Here is a 27,199-nt window from a genome sequence, read left to right on the forward strand (position 1 = left end):
TGAAAAAAATTAATATATATACTTTTTTTAATTTAATAACATTTGTAATATTGGTAATATTGATTTTAATATTAAATTTGTAATGTTGGTAATATTGATTTATTTGCTAATATATTAGTTAATTTTTTTTAAGTTGGTATCTCAAAATATCGAAGTCAAAATGAACTAGAACTAGCAGTTTTAATCGTGCCTTTATCCATGCGTATTGAAAGTAACTTATCGGCGCATTTTAGTCAATTTATATCGCGTTATTCGATATTTTAATTCACTTAGTATTGTAATTTAATGTTTTCTTATATAACATAATTGCCATTATTATTTAAAAAACGATCTATTTCTCTATATATGAAGGTAATCACATCTTTCTTAATTATTAATAATAAAAGCTATCATTATAAGCAAGCTTTACTTTCATCAATTATAAAGGTTATATTCAATTTTTTTCTTTTTATATTCTCTTTCTTTTCAAGTAATCAATTTTCTAATATAAAATACTTTTGTGTGTCGCTAGGAGACCGACATTTCTGACAGTATTGAGTCTAGGAGTGCCTACTAAGAAGCGCGACACGCACGCGGATTGAATATACCGGCGTGGTGCGACGAGGGAGCGGAGCGCGTACTCTCCCTGACAGTTTCATGTCAACAAATGTCGCGGACGTGGAGTCGCGCCCAGCCGAGCCAGCCGCGGCGAAGTCCGCCGGCGCGTATTCGCGAGATTCGCGCGACCAATCGCGAACGGCGTGACGTCGCCGCCGGCCAATCAGCGCGCGATGCGGTGACGGCGCGAGCTAAATATAGCCGGTATATATCTAGGCCGGTCGCGACCGCGAATTATCCACAGTCGCGCGCCGGCGGCCGACGAAGGAGGATTAGTGGATTACGAGCGGACGGAAAAATAAGTGCGTGCGCAGTGCGTGAAGTGTGGACGGCACCGGGACACGGAACGCTACAGAAGGTAAGGGCAAGTTGGACGACGCGAAGCTTCTAAAAAATCGGAGCATTCAGATAGCTGGATAGATGTAAATCTTTGTCGTGCAAAGAAGTAAGTAGGTAAATACTGTCACGGCAAATTCAGAGCACGTGTTTCGTTCACGCAATATAAACATTTGTTCACAATAAACATGTTCGGCTATTCTCGGTTCGTATGGCTACGTGGTCGCGTCTGAAACTGGCAGATCAACGGCGAAATTGTCGCTTCGCGATTTTTGGCCAGATGTAAATTTCGGTCGGAACGGCGTGAAGTGCGCATTGTACACGCATGACGATGGACACGCGAAGCAATTCAAGCGCGCGCATTTGATAACGTCGCGCGATCTGTAGAATACATTCGCTTTAATTGCACCTCTTGACTTTTTTCTTTCTCCGAAGCTTCGAGTTATTTAATACGGGATGTGTAAATAAAATGAGTAAATCTAGAGTTTTCTTTGGCAAAAGTATGACGCGCAACGCGTTATCGAATAATAAATATAATATGTATATTGAAAATTATGATGATCGATAAAAATTATGATCTTTTCAACTGCGTAGTTTTACATTTTTCGCAATTAAAATTAAATAAGTTTATATAAAAATGAAATAAATAATAAAATAAGTAATAAAAATAAAAATAAGAAATTAAAAATTATTATCGATTAATATTATATCTCATATTAATAAATTATATTATTATTGTCGAATCATCAGTAAATGAATAATCCAGTAAATAAATATTAATTGTAACATTACAAATGACAGAAGGATGCAACTGTCATTTTAAATCTGCACGCGCGAGATATCGAGATTGTAGAATTATTTTCGATATATCGTTGCCAAAGGCCAGAGAGAGATAGCAGTGATGTATTACGTCTTGATGTTATACATTCGATAAGGTTATTACGTGTTGGATTGACATAACGCCCTCGAGATCGCTTATATAGGTTGTATTTTTGCGTAGTCTCTTACAATTTTTTTTGTGTGATTAATTTTCCTCACGAGAATTTTTCCAATGAATTTTGCACATTTAAATCGCGAAAATTCAAAATTGAAATACTTTGCTGTTGTCAAATAGATCGATCGCAATTGCAATTTCGATTGATTTACGTGGGCTTTATCGTCGCGAGTTTGCAATTGCTCAAGGTCACGACGCCACGAAGTAGAACTTCGCTGCCATCATAGTTGCAATGTTGCCACAAGAGCTCGTGAGAGAACACACGTTAATCACACGTCTTGTGTGCGCTCGCTCCTATTCGCTAGGAAAATATTTGAAGAGTAGGATTTTAAAACTTGTTTGTTTTATTTAAGGTATGATTCACAAACATTAATTCAATTTTTACAAAAATATATCAGCTCATAATTTTTTAGACATGTGCTGATGCGATATCATTTGTTCATCATTGGTTCATCTTTTTTCGAAACTCTCTTAAATCTTTCTTTTAATTAATTCTTATGTACTTATGTATTTATTACATACAAATTCTTCACAGTTTTTTTCTTGAAGCATTTTTTTCTATAAAAGATAGATTTAAGACAATTTGGAAATAATCTCTATAATATTATAAAATATGTGTTCTCTAATAACATGCCACGTAACATATTACTCTCTTTATAATGATATAATTTGCCATTATTTGATTATTATAATATTATTATTACATTAGAATGCAAAATATAATTTGTTCAAAAGAGAACGCGTATAAAATGTTTTAATTATAAAAATATACGTTTTTTCGTACTATTTGTTTTCAATTTTATCTAAGAAAATATTCTTTAACATGAATATTAATATAATGTAATATTAATATTGAATTTTTATATTAAATATTATATTTTCCATAATGAAAATTATTTTTACGTAGCGTAATATTAATAATTTATTTTAGATTATTAAATATTCAGTTTTTGAAAGAATAATTTTATATGAAATTATATTAGATATTTTTTATAATATCTTATTTTATTATATATACTTACATACATGTTATGTTTAAATGTTACATTTTATATATGTATATGTATATCATTACTGCTCTTCCTTTTTGCCTTACATTTATCTTTCATTGTCTCTGAACTTTCGAGCGAGTTCTTTCCACAAACCGATACTCACTAAAGAGAAGAAGTGGGACGAGGCACTCTTGTATATTGTACACCTCACTCATGAATATGAATGCACAATCGCCAGCGTCTACGCGCCTCTTTGAAGTTGACTATCTATTATCGCATTTACAAGATACACGCAGCAACGAATAGATGAACGAACGAAGGAAAGGGTAGCAGTCGCGTGATTTGTGTATAGTTAGCCCGGAATAAATTATTTCGGAATTTAGAGCATCTGAAAATAATTTGTTTGTCAGAGAGAGAAAGAGAGAGATAGAGTTTACATGTTTCTTTGACATATCAACATAACGATGATGAAGTTTTCGATTTCGTAAACTACACGTGGCCTCCGCGTTTAGACATTGAATACAGTGATAAGGCAGACGAAGTCTAAGATTAACGTGTCGAATTAATGCTTCGTCAGGCAAATCAACGTCCTTTCATTAGATATTTTATCTATAATAAAACCAAGAGATAAAAAGAGAGTGAAATCTATAATATCATTATCTATAATAATAATATATAATAATTTTATAAAAAGCAATAAATATATATTATGAGATATAGGTGTATGAGATTAGTTATTTATTTTCCTTGAAGAATTTATTTATTTATACATTGTGCATCTACATGTGTATTTTTAACACGAGGCAGTTTAGTTTCTATCTTTTCCTCTTTGAGTGACTAATATATATGTATAATAATGTTCAGAAATAGTTTGGTATTTTATATGTATACATATATATATGTACGTTTTATCTAAATAACGTGATAGCGTTGCTGGTTATCTCGCATCTTTCTTTCGATGGAATGAATGAATCGGGTGCCGCATAGGATGGGCACATATAACGCGTCGTAAAAACCATCATTACTAAATTATACGATGGGCGATAGACGAGTACCACTCTGTATACGATATACTTGTGAGATTATCGGTTTTAAAATCGTGTGGGTGAGAGCGCTACTAAAAGCGTAATATCGATTTTATATCATTCATATGCAAAAAAAGATCTATCGTATCTGTGCTTTTAAAGTGAATTATATATGAAAAAAAAACAGAAGTAAAAGTAGGAAATATAGACATTTTCAAGAGGTAAAAATTTAAGGATTTATTTTTGACACTTAAAAAAATAGAAGTTAAAAATGAAAATAAAAATGTCTATTACACGTGTAAAGTTCTTGCTTTTAAAGGAATATTTTTTTTAAGTCTCTGCAGTATTACAAAAAATAAATTATTCTTAAAATCAAGGACGCAAAAGAGAAGAAAATTAAGGAGTTACAGAAAAAAACTGGCAAATTTTTGCAGAATCTCTTTTATGTACCATTGAAAAACTCTTTAGCATTGCATGTCTCTGATGTTTGCTTTCGTCGACAAACTTCCTCCAACGTTGATAACCTTTGCAGAATAATAATCTTATCTTGTACATTTGCTATGCAGAGTTACGAAGGTAACAACCTCGCGAAAAAGGTATCATCCTTTATTTAACATTATCATTGTTAGAAGGTTAAAGGCAGCGTGACAATAAGATTTCTTGAAGAATCTCAAAGAATTTCGATTAATTATTTTGATTGATATATTTCAACGAATATACGTATATATATTTTAATTAAATTATTTATAAATATATTAAATGTTGCATATAATATATTCCATCGCAGTTACTTTTTTGTAGTTTTGGTGTTATGTTACTTGCGTCGCACGAATGAACGCCAAGTTGGCGCCAGCTCGCCCATATATCGATGCTGTAATAAACTGATTACTCTAGCGGTATTAGGCGAGATTATCAAAGCTATCGAATCGCCGCGCGAATATCTTTTTTTATGTTAAATATAAACGGGATCTAATTTATCATACAAACGCTCATTAATCAAATAATATTTGATATCGCACGCAAAATGATATCAAATATATGTAACGATATAATTTAAAAGAAGGTATTATGAAAAGAAAGCATTAGGGAAGAGTCAAAAAATCTTTGTTTAAGAATTAGAAAAGGATAATAAGAAATGAAAACGAATTTATTCGGTATTTATTACGACGGCTGATAATTTTCCACACTCTAAATATCTTCATCTAATTAATTTTTTATTTATAGTTTTGTCATAATTTTAATTTTAAGTCCATTATAAACTGAATAAACGGTGGTTTCACTACATGTTTACATTTTTAAAGTTCAATCGACGTTGCTTAAACTTATAATCGCGGTTGTATAATTTACTAAAACATTTCAGATAATTTGATTATTCATGTCATACTATCTTCTAGCTTTTTGAGGTCAGATTTGTATAAAGAGTATTGTCGAATGTGAATAAAAACACTTTCGTAAAGAATGTGCTCTCCAGAGCATGCGAGAAATGTTTCCCGTTTTATGCGAAACGTGGATATAATCACATCGTGCCTTAAATCACACGCTTTGCCTTTGCTAATAGACGGCTATTTCCTCTCATACTCAATAATTTTTGTTTGTCTGAATAAGACGTTAGACGTGTTTTAAACACAGACAGCAAATACTTATTTATTCTGGAGCGAGTTCTCAAGTCTTTTATGAACAAAGTCTAGTTTAACAAGTTACAAAATAAATGATCATTTTTGTGCGTTATTTTAATAATAATTTTAATATTACAATTATATTTTATTTTACATTAATATATATTTTCGGATTTTGGAAAATGATTAGCTTAGAAATTGATAGGCTTAGGTGACTTAAAAAAATAAAAAAAAAACCTGAGTTTTTTTTTAGATCTAAGATTATTTTGGAATATATTTTTGAAGTTTGCAATATTCTATTGTGGAAAATAAACATACACATATATACATATATATATATATATATATAATAAATTGATTATATATGTTTAATATTATTTATCATTAACAATTGCAAATAAGATCGATATCGTCTAATGGCATATATGAGTAATTTCGTGCGATAAAATCATGATCAAAACAATATACGAACCGATACGTTTGTTTAACGCATGCATCGTGCGGCGGAGGCGTTTATCTATGCATACGTAAGGTAAATTTCCCCTTCTCCCCCTTCCTTCCTTCTTTTCTCGAAGGAGCTGTGTACCATTTCTCTCTCTCACTGTTGTATTAGCATTTTAAATTCAATCGCGAGACATTGACGCCCTTGAGCACTAATGGACTTTTTCTTTTTTCCCCTTCTGCCGTTCTGTCTCCTGCCATCGCTTCTCGGTCTCCTCTCTCTCTCTCTTTCTCTCTCTCTCTCTCTCTCTCTCTCTCTCTCTCTCTCTCTCTTTCTCTTCCTTCACTTGTAAATCCAGTTATATCATCTCGCGGCTTTGCTGTAAGGCGAGTAGCTCGTCGTTGATAAATAGGGGCTGCCGTTTCTTTAATCCTTATTTTTTTCTTAGCACCCGCAAAATCCTAAATTTAGAACTTCACTCTAACTTGCTTTTTAACAACACGTGGAAAAAATATACAGAAAGTTTCAAGTGAAATACAGAACAAGATTCATCCTTCAAGTCTTTTGCGTACTTTTCCAATTTGGAATTTTTAGAGAAGATGAATAAAAACAGAAGAATCACATATATTCTTTGAAAAGTGAAACAATTTTATTTTGGTCGAAAATTTCGAAAGAACAAAATTCTATGTTTGATTTAGTTCATTTTTATTCTATCTATATAATTTTGTCCATAAGGTGGTGTAATTTAATTATTGTAAGATGTTTTATATATAAAAATTATTTACTTATCATTTATATATAGATTATTTCTTAAAATTCTTTAGTTTAGTGTTATTATATTTTACTTATTTTGTTACTTACTTTTTATTTTTTTCCATTTTATCCTTATTTTATTATATTTTTTGTTATATTCTTATTTTATTCATCGCGAGTTGTCAATTTTAATATATTTCAAATCGATACTATTTAATCACAAATTAAACTATGTGAATTGTACATTCCAATCGTTTCGCTATGTAAAAAATCGCAGAAAATCCAGTTTAGCTTTACGATTATTTGTAAATTTTTCTGCATATTCTTTAGAGCCGAGTTATTCACAAATTCGCGCCCGTATAGTTCTTTATGAAGAAGGAAGAACATGCGGGCTTGGGAAGGTCTTGATCTCCCATTAATCGTCTTTATTAAAGTTTCGTCTTTCATGTCCGCATTTCTCCGAAATGCCAGCCGTTCTCTCGATTCGAAATCATCGTCGATAGATCAGATATGACCGAAGGTTTGCAATTATAACTAATTATCTTGTAATTCATAAAGCGATTCTAATGGATCGTGTATAGTGGAAGCTCGATTTGAATGATATTTATTTGCTCATTCTCGAGCAATATAAAACGTTCAATTATATGAATGGTGTTATTTTATAGAGACACTAATGAACATTCGTTTGAATAATCAAGGTTCTACTGCAAATAGCGTTTAAAGCGATTGGTAATAGAAACGTCGAACTGCAAAATCTTGTATATCTTACGTTGGCGGATCATCCGTTGCTCGAAAAACATCAGGCTTGCACCCACCTGTGTCATTTTCCACCCACGCGACGTTTCCGAATCGCTTCATTTTCGCTTTTACATATATAAAGGAGCTCGATATCGCATCATCGTGCGATACAAAGGCAACTTTTTGTCTTAAAATTTTTTTTCTATACCATTCTACAACACATATTTTATATCATACAGTCTTATTGCGTGTAGAAAAATTATTTACTTATCATTTATATATAGTTTATTTCTTAAAATTCTTTAGTTTAGTGTTATTATATTTTATTTATTTTGTTACTTACTTTTTATTTTTTTTCCATTTTATTCTTATTTTATTCATCACGTAAAATTTTAATGACATCTGTTTTATATTTTTATGCGAATTTGAATGATATTTAATTATAAATAAAGTAATATTTTTAGAAAGAGAAGTATAATTAGTTTTAAGTAAATATTTATTTATATTACTACTATTTTATTTGAGATATTTCATACAATATTACATATTTATTATTTAAAATATATAAATAAGAGAGACAGAAATATGTAAATAATTACATAAAATATTTATATATGTATATATATTTATGATATTTTTATGACACACACACATACACAATTTGCACATTTAATGTGCAAATGTATTAGCAATAAAACGAAGTGGGAAATGCGTAAAGGAAATCGTATTTTGCAGCTTGGTGAAAATTTCTGAAAATATACTTCTAGTCAGAAAACGATCTTATGAACGTGCGTGCACGCACAATGCCACTTACGAAAACGTAAATTCGTATCAGTGATTTCCTCTTCTCTCTCCATTGACAGCGATAAAACTATTGATTTTTAAACTCATTTTAAATAATCCTTTATGATAGAATTCGAGATTAAATTCTATAATAATTCTATGTATGATTATCTATTTTTATACATATAAGTACATAGTATGGATAGTGAATAAAATTGCCAATTTATAAATAAAATTCAAAGAAATCAATATTTTTAATAAAATTAATTTAATAAGTTTAACTTTTAATTTTTAATTTGCTTTCTTAATTCTATTTTTAATTTTTTATTTATTTAATTTTCAATTTTTTTATTCAATTTTAACCTCTACTTTTTAATAACTGAGGAACTAAAATCGTTCACGGTTGACAATAACAATATCTTAATCGAATGCAGATATGTTAATAGAAAATAAAAGAGTATAAAATCATTTGCATTTGTAATACTTTTGTTGAAGATAGAGAAAGTTATGTACATATTTAAAGTCTATACATATACATATTTAAAGTCTTGTGTGCGAGCAATAGATCGCAACAGAACACGTTTCATTGACGAACGCGCGCATGCTTAGTCGCAAGGACACAAGGATGAGCACGCACGTAAACACGGCGTGGGGAAATACGCAGGACTACGCATGAGTACAAGTACACCAGTGCTCGAACGTTCGTCCACGAGCGTGGACAGGAAGCATAAATTTTATCGCACACGTTAAACACAGCGCGAGTGAGAGAATACGATACAATATAACGTGCGTGCTTTTGTGCGTGCTACGTTTTTTTTTTTTTTTTTTTTTTTTTCTCTTAACTTTGTACGAATAAAATATTTGCGCGAGTCTACGAGCCTAAATTCCGTAAGTCCAAAAGAATGACATTTCAACATTGTTATCCGTAGAAGTCGAGCATAACAATAAATTATTTTTATTGTTCAATAATTTATGACGCAGTTGTATATAATGTTGTAGGAAACGTTTAAAAACTGTGGAATTTATACAAGAATACATACCTCTCAGATTACATATATAATATTAGAAGCATATTATATTATATAAGCATGTAAAATTGTATATTACGCAAATTCTCTATTATTAGTTTTACAATAAGTCTTCTCGAATATATTTCAGTCAGCCCTCGAACAGCTTTTATCATTTTTTGAAAATTCAAGATAATCTTTCTTATTAGTTAATGAAAATTTGATTGAATGCTACACCTTCGTATCTTCTAAATTGATTCAATTGATAAATAAAGTTGTTTTAATCCTTATAAATATATAAAATAGATCCAACTTTTATCAGTAATTATTTAAACTCTTAAAATAAAGAAATAATTTATCGAATCTTTAATTTTCTTAATCACATAATAATTATTTAAATTAAAATTGTTTCAAGAATAAAATCAAATTTTTAAATAAACATTGCAAATTTTTAATTGCAGTAAAAACATTTAAACTTAAATTTTTTTTTTTTACAATAAATAAAGATTGAAATTTTTTAAATTAAGCATTTTACTGGATAAGTAAAAAATTATTAATCTGTCAAAGTAAATTTATTACTATCGAAAATTAAAAACACAAGATCCAAATCTACAAAGCGCAGAAATGCCAGATTAGGGTGTCGCGTCACGGTTTGCAATGCTAATAAAAAAAGAGAGAAGAAAGGACGGTAATTTGCCATAATTAAAGCGGTATAATTGGGACAGATAGCGTCGCGCCGTGTCTCTCGTCATGTCTTTGTGTATATTGTTTGCTTTCCTCTTCATCTCCATTTGGAAGCAGAGCGAAAATAATCCTCTTTTAAAGTGCGACATAAATTCCGTTTAATCGCGCATACCGTCAATTTTCGTACATCACGTAGACATAAAGGTCTGACGCACGTTTTTTACCTCATAATCTTATAATTCCCGAAATTTAATCCAAGTATATATCTATGAAAATTTAGAAAACTATATTAGAAAATTCTATTTTAGAAAAATTTTTTAGGAAACAATTCTCTTTTAGAAATCTATTAAATTCTAGTGAAAAATAAATCTTTTATTTATCAAAAAATTAAATATCTCAGAATTTTTATATACGTATAACAATTATAATATTATATAAGCAGATTTTTTTATATTGTTATAATAATATAGAAAATATTGTTAACATGTATATTAATAATATACATACTTCTTCCTTATGTTCTTTCACTGTAATTTTACAATAGATTTATTGTTTATTTAATTTTAAATAATTATAGTTAAACCAAATTTTAATTTGAAACTTATTTTTCTCTTTACACTCGACCTCAAGACTTGAGGGTTGTTTCTTTTTATAAAAAATTACAAATTTTTGAATTACATGCGGCATATATTCTCGAAAAAACTGCCTCTCTCTCTGAGAGAGAGAGAGGGGGAGAGAGAGAGAGAGGGGGGAGAGAGAGAGAGAGAGAGGGAGAAGGGGAGGAAAGAAAGAGAAACAGGATTCGTATTTTTAGAAAGTACACTTTGCAAGATACGCGTAAGACTCGCGTATAATTCCCCCGAGGGGAGAGGCATTGACCTTTCGAACTCTTTTCTCACTCGCGCAAGCATATTGTCCTCTCTGACAGGTTCGTGTTTTATCGCCTTTTCCGTCGCAAGACAAGAGGCGCGTTTTACCTCATTTCTTTCTCCCTTCTTAGTCACAGAAGATAGATTTTCAGAGATTTTTAATTGTTATATTGGAGATACATTTTATTAAAAATAATTACAAAATTAATTTATATGAATGCTTTCTGTGTGCTTCTGTTGTTATTATTATATTATTCCTTATTCTTTTTTATATGTATTTTTATAATTATTCTTCTGTCTTCTTTTTTATTCTGTTATTATTTTTATAATTATTCTTCTGTCGTCTTTTTTATTGTGTTATTATTTTTATATTTTATTGTACTAAAAGGTTGTTTTTTTCCATTGATAGAAATAAATACTGATGTAAAAAAATAATAGAAATTTTATAATTTGATTATATGATGGTGCATTTGAGGAAACATTATACCGTTTTTTTTTATGGAAAAAACGTCGTGACAAACATCGCGATAAAAGCTTCGAGAGATTATGTCTATCGATTGCGGCATGCTTGTGTAAGATACACAAGTTGGTCCGCCCGCATATGAGAGAGAGAGAGAGAAGAGATAAATATATCCTATAAATCTATCTTATTATCTTGAATCTTTCGTCTTCGCAATAAATATATAGGGAATATCCATCTTAATAAGTTGCAAATTGTAACCTATTTTTTTCTCGTTTTTTTTTATAACACCAAGTTTCGTCTTTATTTAAAAAGAAAAAGAAATATTTTTTAATTATATTATTATAGAAGAAATTTGTATTTGTTGTAAAAATAAGTTTTATAAATTATTACTTTGACGAAGATTTGGGCGGATTTTTTAACATTTTCAAGGTTAATCTGCATCTCTGGAAGCGAGAATAAAATCTTTGTTAGCACTATCAATTTTTACATGTTCATTTTTGGGTGGACATCTCTAAAACAGACGGCAGGCGGAAATTTGCTGCAGTCTACATCCGCGCTTTTTGTGAAAGAGGTAAAAACAACATTGGCCGTCGTCATAAACTGACGCTCGTAAAACTGCTCGACTTTCACGCGACTTCCACGAGATTTCGATGTAAGACTCAAATCGCCTCCACAGAATTTCATTACATTACTATCTCGAAAGCTCCTTCAACAGTTATATATGTAATTGTAGTTATTTACAAAATTAGTTTATTTCAAAATAAAATATTCCTAATATAATATATTTAATTTCAAAATTGTATTGAAAATTAATACATTTATTTATTTATTTAAGTGCATAGAATATATTAGATTTTAATCTTCAAGTTTTTTTAAACAATTAAAATTAAGATTTCTTTTAAATTTTAAAAGAGAGATAAAATCTTTTTTGTTAAATATCATAATATTCTTACTCTAACTTGGATACATTTTATAGAATTTTATTAAGTATATCTGAGAAATGTTTAACGATCTTGGATCGTGTGCTGATCGGTTCACTAACCTCAGCCGTCCGAAATATTTGCTGTCAGTTCCGCGTTCTATATTACGATATGTAATTATTCTAAAGTCTGCACTCTCGAGATCGTACGCACGTAACACACGGTACAATCTCGTCGTCGGAATTAGGCCGCCCACGTTCGCTCGTCGTCGAAAAGCGCGATAAAAGCTTTCGGTGGCCAGATGGGCACCGGTTGCGCAAGCTCTTTCTCTGTTTTAATTTTATTTTACTTCTCTTCTTCCTTCCGCGAAAAATGCATAGAATATATTAGATTTTAATCTTCAAGTTTTTTAAACAATTAAAATTAAGATTTCTTTTAAATTTTAGAAGAGAGATAAAATCTTTTTTGTTAAATATCATAATATTCTTGCTCTAACTTGGACACATTTCATAGAATTCTGTACGAACGTATTGTATCTGAGGAATGTTTAACGATAACACGAATGCAATTTGCAATGATACGTTATTATTAATCAGTGATATTTATATATAGTAATACTGAGATTATATTTAAGTTTACTTATTTATTTATTAAGTTGATTTATTGAAGCAACTATTTAATTTTACCGTAATTTAATTTAAAAGAAAATTTGCTGATAATCTTATTAATTTCTTATTTTAAATATTGTAAATGTTTCATTTCTTTCTCTACAATTTATGTAAGTTATATATTTTTCTATACGAGAGTACCATAGAAAAAAAAATACAAGAGAAAATTTCAAAATATTTTCATATAACAAAAAATTATTGTTGTAGCTAATTTATTTTTATCTCTCTAGATCGGATTATGGGAGAAAGGAAACAGAGAGGACAGGATAGTTTCATAGTGCGAGGTTCGAAACGAAAAATGCGAGACACACGTGTTCCTCTAAGGGAATCTCCTCTTCCGTTCTCTCTCTCTCTCTCTCTCTCTCTTTGTTTCTCTTTCTCTTTCTTTGGGAAAAGATTAATTACTGTCTACTTAGTATGCATAAGAGAGGGGATGACGTTGGGATTGAAATCGGGCGCGTTGCAGGGATTCCAAGAATTAGATACCGTCCGCTTCTTAGAAATGAGGCGAGACACAACATGGGAAATTATATATATATATATATATATGCTATTTTTTAATCAATACACATAGTCTCTCTCTGAAGAGAAGAGGCCATTGATGCACAAATGATAACTGATGCTCTTCCAAGGGGCATTTGAAATGAGAATTAATATTATACTTTTTTCTATAAATAATATTTCACATAAAAAATTAAGAAAAATATATAATAAAGAATAATATGGCAAAATGAATCTTGAATTGCACATAATATGGAGGCGATCAAATATGCAATTGAATTGAAAACACAATTGTTACAAATTCTAGTTCAGTAGTTTTATGAGATAAGAAAAATCCTGAGTAGAGAAAATCGTACGAATATACCGACGCGTCCGAATGTGCCATACGTCAAAATCAAACGGGTTCTATTTATAAATTTAACGGCGGGTTAAGCCAGCAGTGGTTTCGATCGGACACCTGTTTCCATTCAAACAAACGCGAAAGACCCGATTATTATTTCAAATTGCAGCGTCGCCAGTAAATGCCAGACACCATCGCTTGTAAATTCGTGAATTTTCCTTGCCACCTTGTATCATTTTTCAAATCAGAAATCTTTACGAATGTTAGACTGTTGAACTAGAATTTATAAACATGCATAGAGCTCTTAATATAATTTGCGACTGAAATTAATATTTTATTAGACAGAATATTATTCAGTCGCTAGTCGCAACATTATGCCTATAATTTTCATATTACTTTAAAAAAAATTTTTTTATATTTATACCGTCAAAAATTACGGATTGAAGTATTTAATATATTTAATATTATTAAATATTTAATATATATTTATATTCGAAGTATCTTTTTGAAATATGGATATTAAAAAATAAAATTAAAAATTTCTGTTTTTTAGTAGTTTTAGTTAAAAAAATGAATAGTACACTATTAGAAAATTGCACATCTGATTTTGACCACCATTAAAGGAGAGAAGAGAAAGAGAAAATACAAAAATGTTTGCTCGAGCTCTTGTTCATTTCGAGCACATCCCACGTCTTTCACCTCGGCACATATAGGTCATTGGGTATGTTACCGAGGGGACCCTTTGTCACGCGCATATATGGACCCCAAAAGATCTCAAGCCTGAGGAAGTCGTTTCTTCTTTTTCATCCTCTTATTTTTTTCTCTTGCTCGCGAGCATAAGAAAAAAGCGGAGGTGGAAGAAGGAGGCACCGTAGAAGGCCAAGAAAGAGGAGAAAGAGAAGGAGTTGCAAGGGCATTAGGCCCGACCGAATACGGAACGATAAAATTCTTACGAAATACCCGCATGCAGAGAGCGAAAGGAAAGAGAGCGATTCTTCTTCTCTGCGATTAAATAACTCCGCGGATTGCTAGTTGAAAAAAATTTATTATCACTTTTTTGTTTAAAGTTTCACAGAAAGAAAGTATTGCTTAGTCACTTGGTAAACAATTTTTCACAAAACAATGAATTTATAATGACAATAGATAGAAGGTAAGTTAATATTTTTAAAAATATATTTGACAAATATATTTTTATGACAATTTTTGTAATTTGTTTTTAATTTTTCTCATAATTCATTATTGTAAACTAATGTGACAGGCATATTTATTTATATATTTTTATTTAAAAATTCTATTCAGATAATATTTTCAAAGAAATATGCTAATTCTCTTCAATATGTTATTTTTAATTATTTTATAAGTCTCTCTCTCTCTCTCTCTCTCTCTCTCTCTCTCTCTCTCTCTTTCCCCTATTCTTTTAACTTAATTTTAAAAACATATAAAAATATACAGAGTTAAAATAAATTTTAATTAAATTATATATATTATTTTATATTAGAGTATCAGTGCTAAATACATTTATTTCAAGTGAAATCGGCTGTTACAAAAGCGACAGAACAACTCGGCAGAAAGCTGAGAATCCTTTCCGAGAGAATTGTCAGCAAGCACGATATGACAAGCTGCATCGCGAGATCACCACGTGTTCGCGCTTCGAAGAAAATATGTATCTCTTTTAATACTATCTTTAATGATTTATTTACGGAGATAAAACAGCGCTATGAGTGCCGGCGCGATTGAGAGGAATGTAGCGAATTGAGGTCGAAGCGAAGTGGAAGACACGAGGATATAGAGAAACGCGGGATATAAGAGACAGAGAGAGGGAGAGAGAAAGAGAAAGAGAGAGAGAGAGAGAAAGAGAGAGAGTGTTAAGAGCATTAAAGATGCTGAAAAGGGGCACATATGTAAGCATTAATTGAATCGCGTTATATAATTTAGCGAGAGATTTTAAAGTTACGTTTTCTACAAAAAATTCAGAAAATTAGATTGTTTTAGGTTCTAATTAAAAAATATTATATGATTATATATCGTATAAATGATATATTTATATATCATGTTATAAAAGAAATATTTTAAAAAATCTCATGTTATAATAATTTAAAGAGAATTATAAAGAACACATATATTTCTTAAATATATTTTTAAAAATATTAACTTACGAGCAGTTGTGTCTACCTATTGTCATTATAAATTCATTGTTTTGTTTTTTGCAAAATTGTTTACCAAGTGACTAAGCAATACTTTCTTTTCTGTGAAACTTTAAACAAAAAAGTGATAATAAATCAGAGATTTTTGTTTGCCGTAATCATGGAATTGGGATTCATTTTTTATAATATATTTTGATGTAAAATATAAGAACAATAAAATTTTGTCAGAATAATAGATTTCTTACGGAACATAAAGATCTCAATAGTCAAGAGTATAAATTGGATTTAAATTTATTCACGATCAGTATGTCTCTGTTCAAAGTCAGTGATCACGATTCATTACCGCTATCTGATAGGATAAGGTTAATCAATGATTTATAAGACGCGAGAGACCGTGAAAGTGACGGGGCGACGAATCGTTATTAAATACAAAAATTGATAGTAATTGAAAGCAATCTCTTGAATCTCCGAGTCGAGCGCAATTACAGATATTATATTGCACAGTTACAATTTTAATATATTATTATTATATTATAAAAAAATTATACATAAAGAATACTTAACTATTTATAAATAAATATAAAAAAATAAAAAACATATAAATTTATAAATAATATGTAATCAATTATGTATATTAGTATGCACAATTTAACGTCGAAATTAAACTTTATTTGAGAAATAAAAATCTTTTAATTTAGAATTGGAATTTTAATTCTTTTGTAGATAAGATATTCCGATTTTTTTTCTTCGTATTTTCGTCAGTTGAAATGTACGAGTTACATAATTCTCATCGTGCTTATAAAAATATCGAAATATGTATAATGAATATTCAGTATATCCAGTGCGTTGCTAAAAAATGCGGCGAGAAAACTTATTGTGGGTGGGCAAGAAAACGAGCAAGAAAGTGAGAACTAAAAGGTTGTCAATCCCTGTCAAGAATAATTTTGATAGATGTGTTCACCACAGATACCAGCCAAACGCGACTAAACAGAGAAACCGTTCATCTTTCAGCATACGACTGCTGCCAGAAGCACAATATCGAAAGAAATATGGCATATGCATATGTAAAACTTTAAAATCTTATTTAGAAGAAATAAATATTTGAAAAATAATATGAATATATACACATATAATTATTCACTAAAAAAATTATTTCGCTAATGTAGATAGATTTCTAGATGTTTCAATTATAATTTATCCTTACTTTTTGTATCTGTTAGAATATTGTTTGTCACGTATAGAATTTATAGCAGCAATATTCTAGCAATACCTCTAGAAAATTTAGATCCCATTGCCAAATATTAATCACAAATATAATTGTCCTTGACAATAGGCCTTAAAGATAGGCATCGCAGAAAAATTTTCCGTTTAAATTATACTAATAGTACAGATATAAATTCTGTCTCTGTCATTTAAATCGATTAAGTGCAAAATATATGCAGTATTATAGTATTTGCTAATAATTTATCTGTTTCAGTTAATTTTTTACATCTAGAAAACTTTTGTTGAAGTTGCAAGATCATTTTTTTGAGTGTTGGCATATATATTTTATTATTTACATAACTTATTAATTAATTTATCATACTATATATCTCATTTTATAAATATTAATTATAATTGAATTTATGCATAATGTAGTTAAAAAAAAATGCTTTAAAGAAATCTACACATTTGAAAGAAAAAAATAAAAGCTCTCTCTCTCTCTCTCTCTTTTCTTATCTCTTATTGTTAGTTTTACTTAGAAAACTTATTATTTAATAATTATAAATTTTTAATATTAAACAAGGCATTAAAGAATGAGAAATGTAACAAAATATTAATTTATTAAATTATTAATTCAAGATGTTATAATAATAATTTGTTAAATTATTAAAAAATGTGGGTTGTGATTTAAATGGATATTCAATAAAATTAGTAGAATTTTGACAAAACTAAGTGGTTCAAAACGCTTTCTATATCTCGTTATCGGCAGTTTAATTGTACAGGTGCTGTTGAATCGACTCGTCTCGTGAGCGATTGAATCGATCATTGATGGATTGTGAAGGTGATTGCAAGGATAACGATTGGCAATTTCTGACATGATATCGTCATTCTCTGCCAGGCAAAGGACAAAAATAAATATTTATAATTTCAAAATTTATTTATATTTGAAATATGATATAATAAGATATAATATTTGAGTAAAAGTTATCTTTATATATATATCAGTCTCAATAATTTGTCTTTATATCATCGAAAAGTTCTAACCAAACCGTGAAAATAATTTATTCATAATCTTTGATTCTTGATTTCAATAAAAGTAAAATATTGTAATTATAATGCATTATATTCCTGTAAAATAAACATAAAAAGCGAATTTTTACGAAATAATTAAATTAATTATGATTGTAATATAACTCTAATATAACTTTAAAATAATATTAAATAAACTATAATTATAAAATAACAGTTGATTATAATTATGGAAAAATAGTATTTAACGAGACAAAAAATTACTCTTACAATTTGATAAATTCATTTATCGAGACGTTTGAATGAAACGATCAGGATGTGTTTTTCGATAATGCGTGAAATAAGATAACCAATTTTCTAGATATATTTATTTTTGCGATATTTACCTCAAAATGGCATAACTCTGCGGACGTTTCGTGTGACACAATATGTATAACGAGGCTCGCGAGGTTCCAATCTTTTTCAGGAATTCCGGAGAGGCAAATCTCCGCGGAGTGAAGCGATAGAGAACGGACGACATCCTTGATTGCGGTTTTCGCAGAATAATTTATTTCGAGAACTCGCGCGGGTCTCTCTCGACTTATTAATTACAGGCCACACGCAGGAATGTCCGAAAGGTCTTAGACTCCGAAAAATTTAGACGTGACGATTTTTATATCTTTCTCCTTTACAAATACATATTTACTTCGTTCTACATGTAGTCACGTTATTTCAATAATGTATATATGTTGGATTTATTTTAATCTTAATAATAAAGGCAAATATACAAGAGCCAAATTATTCTATTACATTCTGACTTTTTAATTTTCTTTTTCTGTCTACTTGTAAATTTACTTTCCATCTTTTTCAATCTTATTTTGATTTAAAAATCCAAATTGAAGTTAAATATAAAGTCTTTGAGACAATTTGTTACATTTAGTATGCTTATAATTGGCTTTAATTAGACTTAAATAAATGTAATGATATCAAATGCAAACGTTTAAATTCTCTATTAATCTTTAATTATTTCAATATTTTCGACAATTTTACTTTTTAATTTATTAAAAAGCTAATAAAAAAAAGTTGAAGCTAAATTTAGTCTCGAAATATCCAATTACATTTAGCGAGCTTTCAGGCTTAATTAGCTTCGTTTCTTTCACGCAAACGATCTCTCACTGTTCGTGTTTCCAGGTTAGATAAATGGTGAAAGCCTGGCATAAGCCATGTACAATCTGAACGTGAACGTGAATCCCAGCCCGACCGGGGCTGCGGGTCTTCTCGGTGTCACAGCGGCGGCAGCCGAGGTCACGCCAAGGACACCGGAAATCGTAAATTCGCTGATCGCCATGACCAATCCCTTTGAGGGCTATGGCAGCGGTAACGAAAAGGGCATGAGGGATCGCACGGACTCGACCAGTAGCGGCGAGCCAAGTCCGCCCAGCGTCCAGCACACTTGTAGTCAGCTTATCAAGGAAGGTAAGTAAAGATGACAGGCGCATGACGTTTATATTGTGTCGCGTAAATAGATCTAGGTACATAAAAAGTCTTAATAAGCAAAATTTGTGCACAGGGAACATTTCTTTTTATACATGTAAAAACTCGCGAATTCCCTTACGTAATAAACGAAAAATAAAAAAATAATCACAGTGTCAATTTTATGAAAAAAGATATGAACGAAGATATAAAATTTTTCTTTAAAAATTACGAAAATCCAAACGGTCGTGTCATATATGTGTGTGGTTTTTATATATAAAAGATATTTAATAATATTAATTTGATCTAACAAGTCATATATGTATATTTGTAATAATTATAAATTTTTTTATATGTATCTCAAATTTTGTAAATTTATTTTTCTCCGCTTTTTTCTTTTTTAATAATTATATATTTTTTATATATAATTACTTTCGGAGGAATTGTGTGAAAAATGTTTAATTGCGACATTTCTTATAAAATATAACCCGAAGAGAGAAAGAGAATCTAGACTAGAGCTAACAGCGAAATTTGCACTCATTTCACCCACTTTATCTACATTTAACGAATAGCAATGGGTGACACTGTTGGATGTTCGTTCCGCTGAGTAATAAATGCATTTTCTCTCTCTCTCTCTCTCTTTTTCTATTTCGCTCTTCTTACATTCACTCCGTGCACAACGCATTAAATTGCGAATCCTGTTCCTTTCAAATTGTGAGTTACGTAACATATGCGTATATCCACATAATACTTATATACATACATATATGCATATACACGATTGCAAAGAAGGATCGTTATCGTAATTACTTTGGCGGTTTTGTTTGTACTGATCGCACACCGATCTGTTATACTAATCACCAAATTAATTAGTTAAAATTAAGTTGATTCTCTTGTAGAATTTGCGTAGAATAACGCTTTGATAACGAGTTATATGTCATGAGTTCTGACACAAATAATTCTTAATTATCGCGATTTAGTCTCACGAAGGTCACGAGAATGTCCTTGTTACATACCGTGGAAATGTTAACGATCACTGTCATTTTCTATGGCAGTAATATATTGTGCGTTATATTTTCACATCTATTCTACGGCGGAAGTCTATAATTTATCGTAATGTTGAGAGACATATGCGAAATAAAATGCCATTACTATCTATAGTATTAATCTACATATTTAATCTTTTATCTTTTATAAATGAATAACTTATCTTATTTTTTAAATTAAATTAAAATTAAAATATATTAAAATTAAAATTATAATCGAACTTGATTCTTTTTAACGAGAACTATATAGACAAGAATTTTATATTTAAATATCTTATTTTATATTTTAAAATAAAAGCGACATCATCTTCCTTTCCTCACACATACAGCGTGTAATTTCTAACGTCTTTAAGTACTCCCAATGGATTTGCGATCTTTATATATTGCCTAGTGAATGCCTCGTGAATGCCTCGATATATCTGGGAACAAAATTAATCAATGAGAATCAATTAAGCTTCTTTGGATAGGGTTGAAGCTGACACTGCAGACAAAGAGGCGAGCGAATAGCAGTGGCGACGATGGCAAGAAGAAGACGAAAAAGGAGGACGGCAGCGGCGCCGACGACGAGGAAGAGGACGAAGTGAGCAATAACAACAACAAGAGTAGCGTAAGTAAATTTTTACTGAATTTTGAATTTTACTATTTTTCTTAGAGGCGATAGAATTTTACGTATATTTTGTGGAAAAATAAGAATTGCAATAATGATAGCTAATATCAATTTGTTTTTACTTTCATGTCAAATTTTATGACAATGTTTCATAATTTTTTTATATTAATTAAATAATTGATTGTATCAACATATAATTAATATATAATATATAATTAATATAATTTAAAACGATATAATCTATTTGTTGGACTTTTTATAATATATCATAATAATTGCTATATAATTACGCATTAATTAATGCTATCGACATGATTTTAAACGAACAAACTAATGGTCACTGAATGTATATTCACGAATGAATATCTACACAATTCCATCTCTCTTCACAGTTCTTTAGCGATAGTTTTGAGACGTCTCTTGATAGCAGACTTTAAATCCTTTCGATCCTTCTTGTGTCCTTGACTGCTGTTGCGACCATTCGCGTGTGCGAATAGATTAATTCCGACAGACGCTGTCGGACAGTTTCGACATTTTCGGTATTCACGAATTTACATGCTACACGCAGGATCGTTTGTTTACGACTCGAAGTGCATGCTGCTAAAATTAGCAAAATCTCAAAATGCGAGGAAATAACACAGTTGTATCTTTACTTTTTAATATCTACCTTAAGAATATACATAATTTATTAAAATTTTGTGTTAATTAAAAATATATTGTCATAATATATTTTATTTTTGAATAAGATAAAGCATGCAATATCGAAATAAATTGTTCTCTGGAGAATTCCGTACTCGTGAATGAGGATCGACCAGATATTACAATGAGATTTATTGTAATTCAAAAATGTCAAGGCAAAAAATATATATATCCCATATATAAAGAAAAAATTGAATAAAATTATATGTTTTGAAAGTAAACATTTAAACAGGAAAACAAAATTAATTTTATTTTTTCAACGCACGTGGTTTATTCAATTATAAAGAATAATTTCAAGGCGAGAATGTTATTTGTTTTTTTCTTATTAAAAAATATATACTTGCAAATTTTCTTGTCTCTGTATTCAAAAATCGAGCCGAGTTTCTTTCAAGTGAAGCATTGATTTTAACACCTTTATATGAATTCTTGCTAATGCTCATGAAAGAGCAACGAATTACGAACGATTAACATCCTTTCTCATATGACTTATTGATTGTTTTCATTTAGTAGAAAACAGATGGATTTTTACAAAAGTACGCGATTTATGTTGAAACTACAGTTTTGAAAGTTTTAAAATAAAAATTAAAGTATGAAAACTTAGAGTAAAATAAAGACTGGATTATTCTGACAGTGGTCGTATCGATAATTTTCTTAGTCGTATTAGTAATTTCTGATTTCTGTGTACGTGAAACAGCAAGATTAAAGAGATACGAGACATTTTAATTACGAGACCTTACAATCAGAAGGCACAAACTTTAAAGACCTAATGATAAATAAAATTTCCTAACAAGAAAATTGAAGCTCCAAGAAAGTTCTTCCTTGAAGAGATCCAAAAATATTTCCAAACTTATTTTTAACCTTCCTTGAAAAATTTTGAAATTCAAGGACATCGAAAAATTCGAATCCGAAGAAAGTTTTCTAATGACAAAAAAAGATGAAAATATCCTATAAAGAAATTTCCTTCCTCTCTTCTGAAAAAAAAAAAAAAAAAAAAAAAAAAAAGAAAACACGGATCGAAAAAAAATACTTGTCATTTGCAGCTGACGCCGGAGGACGAGGAGCGACGACGACGGCGACGCGAGCGCAATAAGATCGCGGCGACCAAGTGCCGGCTGAAGAAGCGGGAGAAAACGGTGATCCTCGTACAAGAGTCCGAGATCCTCGAGACGCAAAATCACGATCTGAAGTCCCAGATTCAAGAACTGGAAACTCAGAGGCGCAGGCTGGTCGATATGTTGAGTCTTCACAGTCCAACTTGCTTGAAGCAGGGCATGGACACCACAGCTTACCAGCAATACGCCGAACCCCTTCAGCTGCCCAGCTATCAGGAGAACTTCGTGCAGCAACCTCCACCAGCCCTGAATCAGCCGCAGAACTGTGTGACCGAGTATCCGGTGAAGGTCGAGGAATACGAGACCGATTTCTATCGACAGGGTAGTCCCTTTGTGCCGACAACATCGGATGCTGGTTGCACGGTTTAGCAAAACGACGAATATCGTTTTTCTTCGTCGTTTCTTTTGAAGGAGAGAGGATCGTCGAGAAGCTCGGAAAGCGTACCTAATCATTTTTTTCAAGATTTGGCGAAGGTACGAAGTTGGTATGATAATTTGTTTTTACCAACATTAATTGGCTTTAACTTTACCTAAATAATATAGAGTTTGAAAAGATTTAAGAGATTTAAAGAACAAATTCTTTTTTACCAAATTGTAAAATACAAATATATTTTGTTACGTTACAGTTTTACAAGTATGTAAATGACAAAACTAAAAGAAATTGAAACTATGATAAAAATCAATCGATGTTTAATAAAAATGAATCTTTTTATGAGAACAATCCAATTTTGTGATTGTATAATAATTATTTAAGTCTTTCTATATTTTTATTGTTGCGTCTTCATGTTTCATCTTAAATGATAATAATACAATTTTAATTATGATTTAAAAACTAAGAGTTTGAGAAAAAAAAATCTAAAAGAAAAATTCTGATATTTTTAATTTAAAAAATTATAATTTTATATTACTTATATATATTCATTCTATTATTATTTTACATTTTATTTTATATACAAAATATTATATAAAATTTTATTTTTTGATTAAATGTTATATTTTGAGTAATATATATATCTTAATAGATGAAAAATGGTTGGCGTCATAATAATGAAAATAAGATTATATGCATTCCACATACAAGATATGGCAGAATTAAACAAAGAAAAGAATTTTGATGATTATATTTGAATTTGATTTTGTTCTTTATTTTTTTAAATTTAATATTTAATTTTAATTTCTCTTTTAAACAAGCAGACCGTGCTTCTCTTCGTTAGTCTCTCTCGATCGTAAAGTCCATAGTTCGTAAGTCGATTATTATATCATAAACGCGAACAATGATTTTTATCTCTTGTCTTCCTCATCAATCATCGAGCTTTCTTTCCCTCTTTTCATTTCATTCTGTTTCTCTTCTTTTTTTTCTAACGAGTTCTCGTTATACTCGAAAAAACGTTCGACGTAGAGAACGCTTGAAGACATTCCTTCGTAATAACCGTACTGTGACATTCTTAAGGCCTTATTAATAATATAATCGATAATGTAAGGTTGAAGAAACCAACTGTCTCCAGTGATGCTTTCTTGCTTCTCTACAAGAATTATTAAAAATTATTTAAAATATTTATATGATAAAAAATGTTTTAAAACTTTTTCTTTTTATATTAAAAATTATTTACGATTATTCCATACTTAAAATTCTGAAATTATCCAAAAAATATTTTTAATTGTATTTATTTCGATTATTTATTTTCAAAATTAAGATATAATAATTTTAGTTAACTAAAAAGAAAATTGTTTCTATATCTTAGTAAAAACGAAACTTTAAGTCTGCTGGTACTTTGGCTATTTGTTATTTGAATATATTATTTTTTTCCTTTATCTTTTTTTACGGTTGTCGCGCCAACGAAAAAAACTAGCGAGGTGAGCGAGCATCGCTAAAGGATATCCCGTCGTTAAATAATAAGCAAGAACCGAGACACAGCGCGTCGAATATTTGGCAATTGAAAAGAATATTTATTTGTAAATTACATTAAAACTTTAAAACATATTGAAAAAAAAGAATTTATTTTAAAATATAAAATTTTTCTTATAAATTACAAATTTTTTAATAAATAATACATTTTATTACAAGTTATAGAAAAATTATAAAATATAAAAAAATAAGAGCGTTTTAATTTTCATTTATTATAAAAAAGAATTTAAGAATCGATATATATATATATATATTTGAAAATAAACTTTTTTAATTATTCGCGAAGCGCCTGTCTCGGATTCGTAAAACAGTGAGAGAGTACACATGAGTATCCCCGTGTAGGTAAATCTGTTATTGATATTGATTATCAAGAAGTCGATAACGTGCGTTTAGAGGATACTTATAATTACGAATAATACGAATATTTAATATTATGTACGTACGTACATATATTTTATACAAACGTATATTATATAAAATGTATGAATATATACATATATCAAGTGACCCAAAAATCATCATGTGTGTATTATGCAATTCTTTCGCAGTTATATAAGTGTAAGAGATTTTATAAAGCAAAGCAAAATTGTATTGTATCGTAAAATTTTTATTTAAAAAAAATTCCTAATGTTATTAAAAATTATTATTTATTAATTATATGAGAGAATTGAAAACTTGTTTTTGTGAAAAATAGTAATTTAGTATGTTTGAGACACTTGGTATATGTGTATATGTTATATACATGCGCAAAAATGATCGCATAAATAAGCCTATACCATTAATAGTTTAACGAACACTTAATTACATGACGATTATTAAATGCTAGATTTGTTGAAGAACAGATAATTACGTGCCTAACGACATACCTCAATTTGTTACCCTCCCTCAGTGCGTTTGCAAATTGAGATTTTACTACGGTTAACTAATCTATTATACTTAAGTTTCAATGTTCACATAAAAGATTACTACATAAAAAGGAAAGAAAAAGTAATGCCAAAGAAATCTGTGAGCAAGCAACATAATATATATAACTCACTCTGTAATAAACATAATTGTTGCAAATTTGCTGAAAGAGCAAAAGAAAAAGAGACCTGAAATTTTGTATTTTTTTTAGAATTATTTGATAGAATTATTTTACAATCTAAGAAAAAGAAATTTTATTTTATTGAAATGTATTTGTCTCCTATTATTAATACAATTTCTAATTTTTGTTGAGTTGTAAAATAATTTTAAATTAGTTTTTTGAGTCGAATAACTCTTTAAAGATCTCTCTATAAAATATTTTGATTTTTATTCTAGCAAACGCACTTTGGGCTACGCTTATAAGACGATTTCTCACGTAATTTTTTTTATGAAAGTTAGTTTGATCTATCTTACAATTAGCGGAATGCTGTAATATTAATTAACGAAACAAAACGCTTACAAAACCGCGGACTAAATGTCTTTGCCTTTTCGGAGTGTTGCCACTGTCAAATTGATAAAAACCGTAAGATTTTCCTGCTTTGTAAACAAAGCAAAGCGAGATAAACTCTTTCGTGTTTTTCGCTTCTTTTTCCTTCAACAGGATACGGAATTGCGAAATTAAGTAAAATCCCAGTATGACTTCCAATAAATCGCGAAAAAGGCAATCATGCCGGTCACATAACAGCGACACGTGTGAATGGTGCTATATAGAAATATTATTCTCTTTTTATAGAATTTTTATTAAGTTGAACAGAACAGAGTATTTAATAGTTTAATATACATCTGATTAAATGTCAGACCGAGATATTTAATTTTGAAAATAAAAAATAATATTAAGTTAATGTATATCAAAAGAAAATATGTTAAAGAGAGAATCCGTTAAAAGCGCTTCAATAAATTTACGCTGTATATTTAAATTGTAAATTTGCCATTGTACGCAATCTCCGTGATTCTAAGTACATACCCTTTTTTGTTATTTGAATACTGCCAGTGCAAGATCCCGGGTACTGTAGCTTCTAGCATAAGAATTTGTCTTTTTATTCTTTCGTCAACAAATTAAGAATTTTTTTCTTTTTAGAAAGTACGCGTCGCTTTTTGAAGCAAAATTACATTGTAAATTAATAAAAGCAATTTGTCAAATTTTCACCGATAAAGAGAATTGGCATTATTGTATCTTCTACATGTATTACTCAATATCTGACTACGATTTTCTATACAATATGGCTATTTTTTCCCGCAAATTCTTTTGATTGATACGTAGATACACTGATAGTGCGAACGAGATGAAAAACCGGCCGATAAAATCTAAT

General features: G+C 29.8%; 1 protein-coding gene across 3 annotated transcripts; it reads left to right on the forward strand.

Moving 5' to 3' along the window:
• Nucleotides 1-826: 826 nt before the first annotated feature.
• Nucleotides 827-26,961, forward strand: Atf3 (Activating transcription factor 3). Of its 3 annotated transcripts, none has more exons than XM_072893767.1 (4): nt 827-955; nt 19,275-19,559; nt 21,070-21,209; nt 22,949-26,961. In XM_072893767.1, the coding sequence occupies exons 2-4, from the start codon at nt 19,307-19,309 to the stop codon at nt 23,387-23,389; spliced, it is 834 nt and encodes a 277-aa protein (XP_072749868.1). In that variant the 5' UTR covers nt 827-955; nt 19,275-19,306; the 3' UTR covers nt 23,390-26,961. The 3 variants fall into 3 exon arrangements, with proteins under 3 accessions (XP_072749868.1, XP_072749870.1, XP_072749869.1); XM_072893769.1 differs by lacking the exon at nt 827-955 and adding an exon at nt 1,649-2,280; XM_072893768.1 differs by lacking the exon at nt 827-955 and adding an exon at nt 8,682-9,164.
• Nucleotides 26,962-27,199: the final 238 nt, after the last annotated feature.

This window comes from Anoplolepis gracilipes, chromosome 6, assembly GCF_047496725.1.
Source record: "Anoplolepis gracilipes chromosome 6, ASM4749672v1, whole genome shotgun sequence".
In the NCBI taxonomy this organism is placed as follows: Eukaryota; Metazoa; Arthropoda; class Insecta; order Hymenoptera; family Formicidae; genus Anoplolepis; species Anoplolepis gracilipes.

Coding starts and splice junctions, on each gene's coding strand:
- Atf3 (XM_072893767.1), top strand. CDS start 19,307: ATGTACAATCTGAACGTGAACGTGAATCCCAGCCCGACCGGGGCTGCG. Junction 19,560..21,069: donor TAGTCAGCTTATCAAGGAAG/GTAAGTAAAGAT, acceptor TTCTTTGGATAG/GGTTGAAGCTGACACTGCAG. Junction 21,210..22,948: donor ATAACAACAACAAGAGTAGC/GTAAGTAAATTT, acceptor TGTCATTTGCAG/CTGACGCCGGAGGACGAGGA.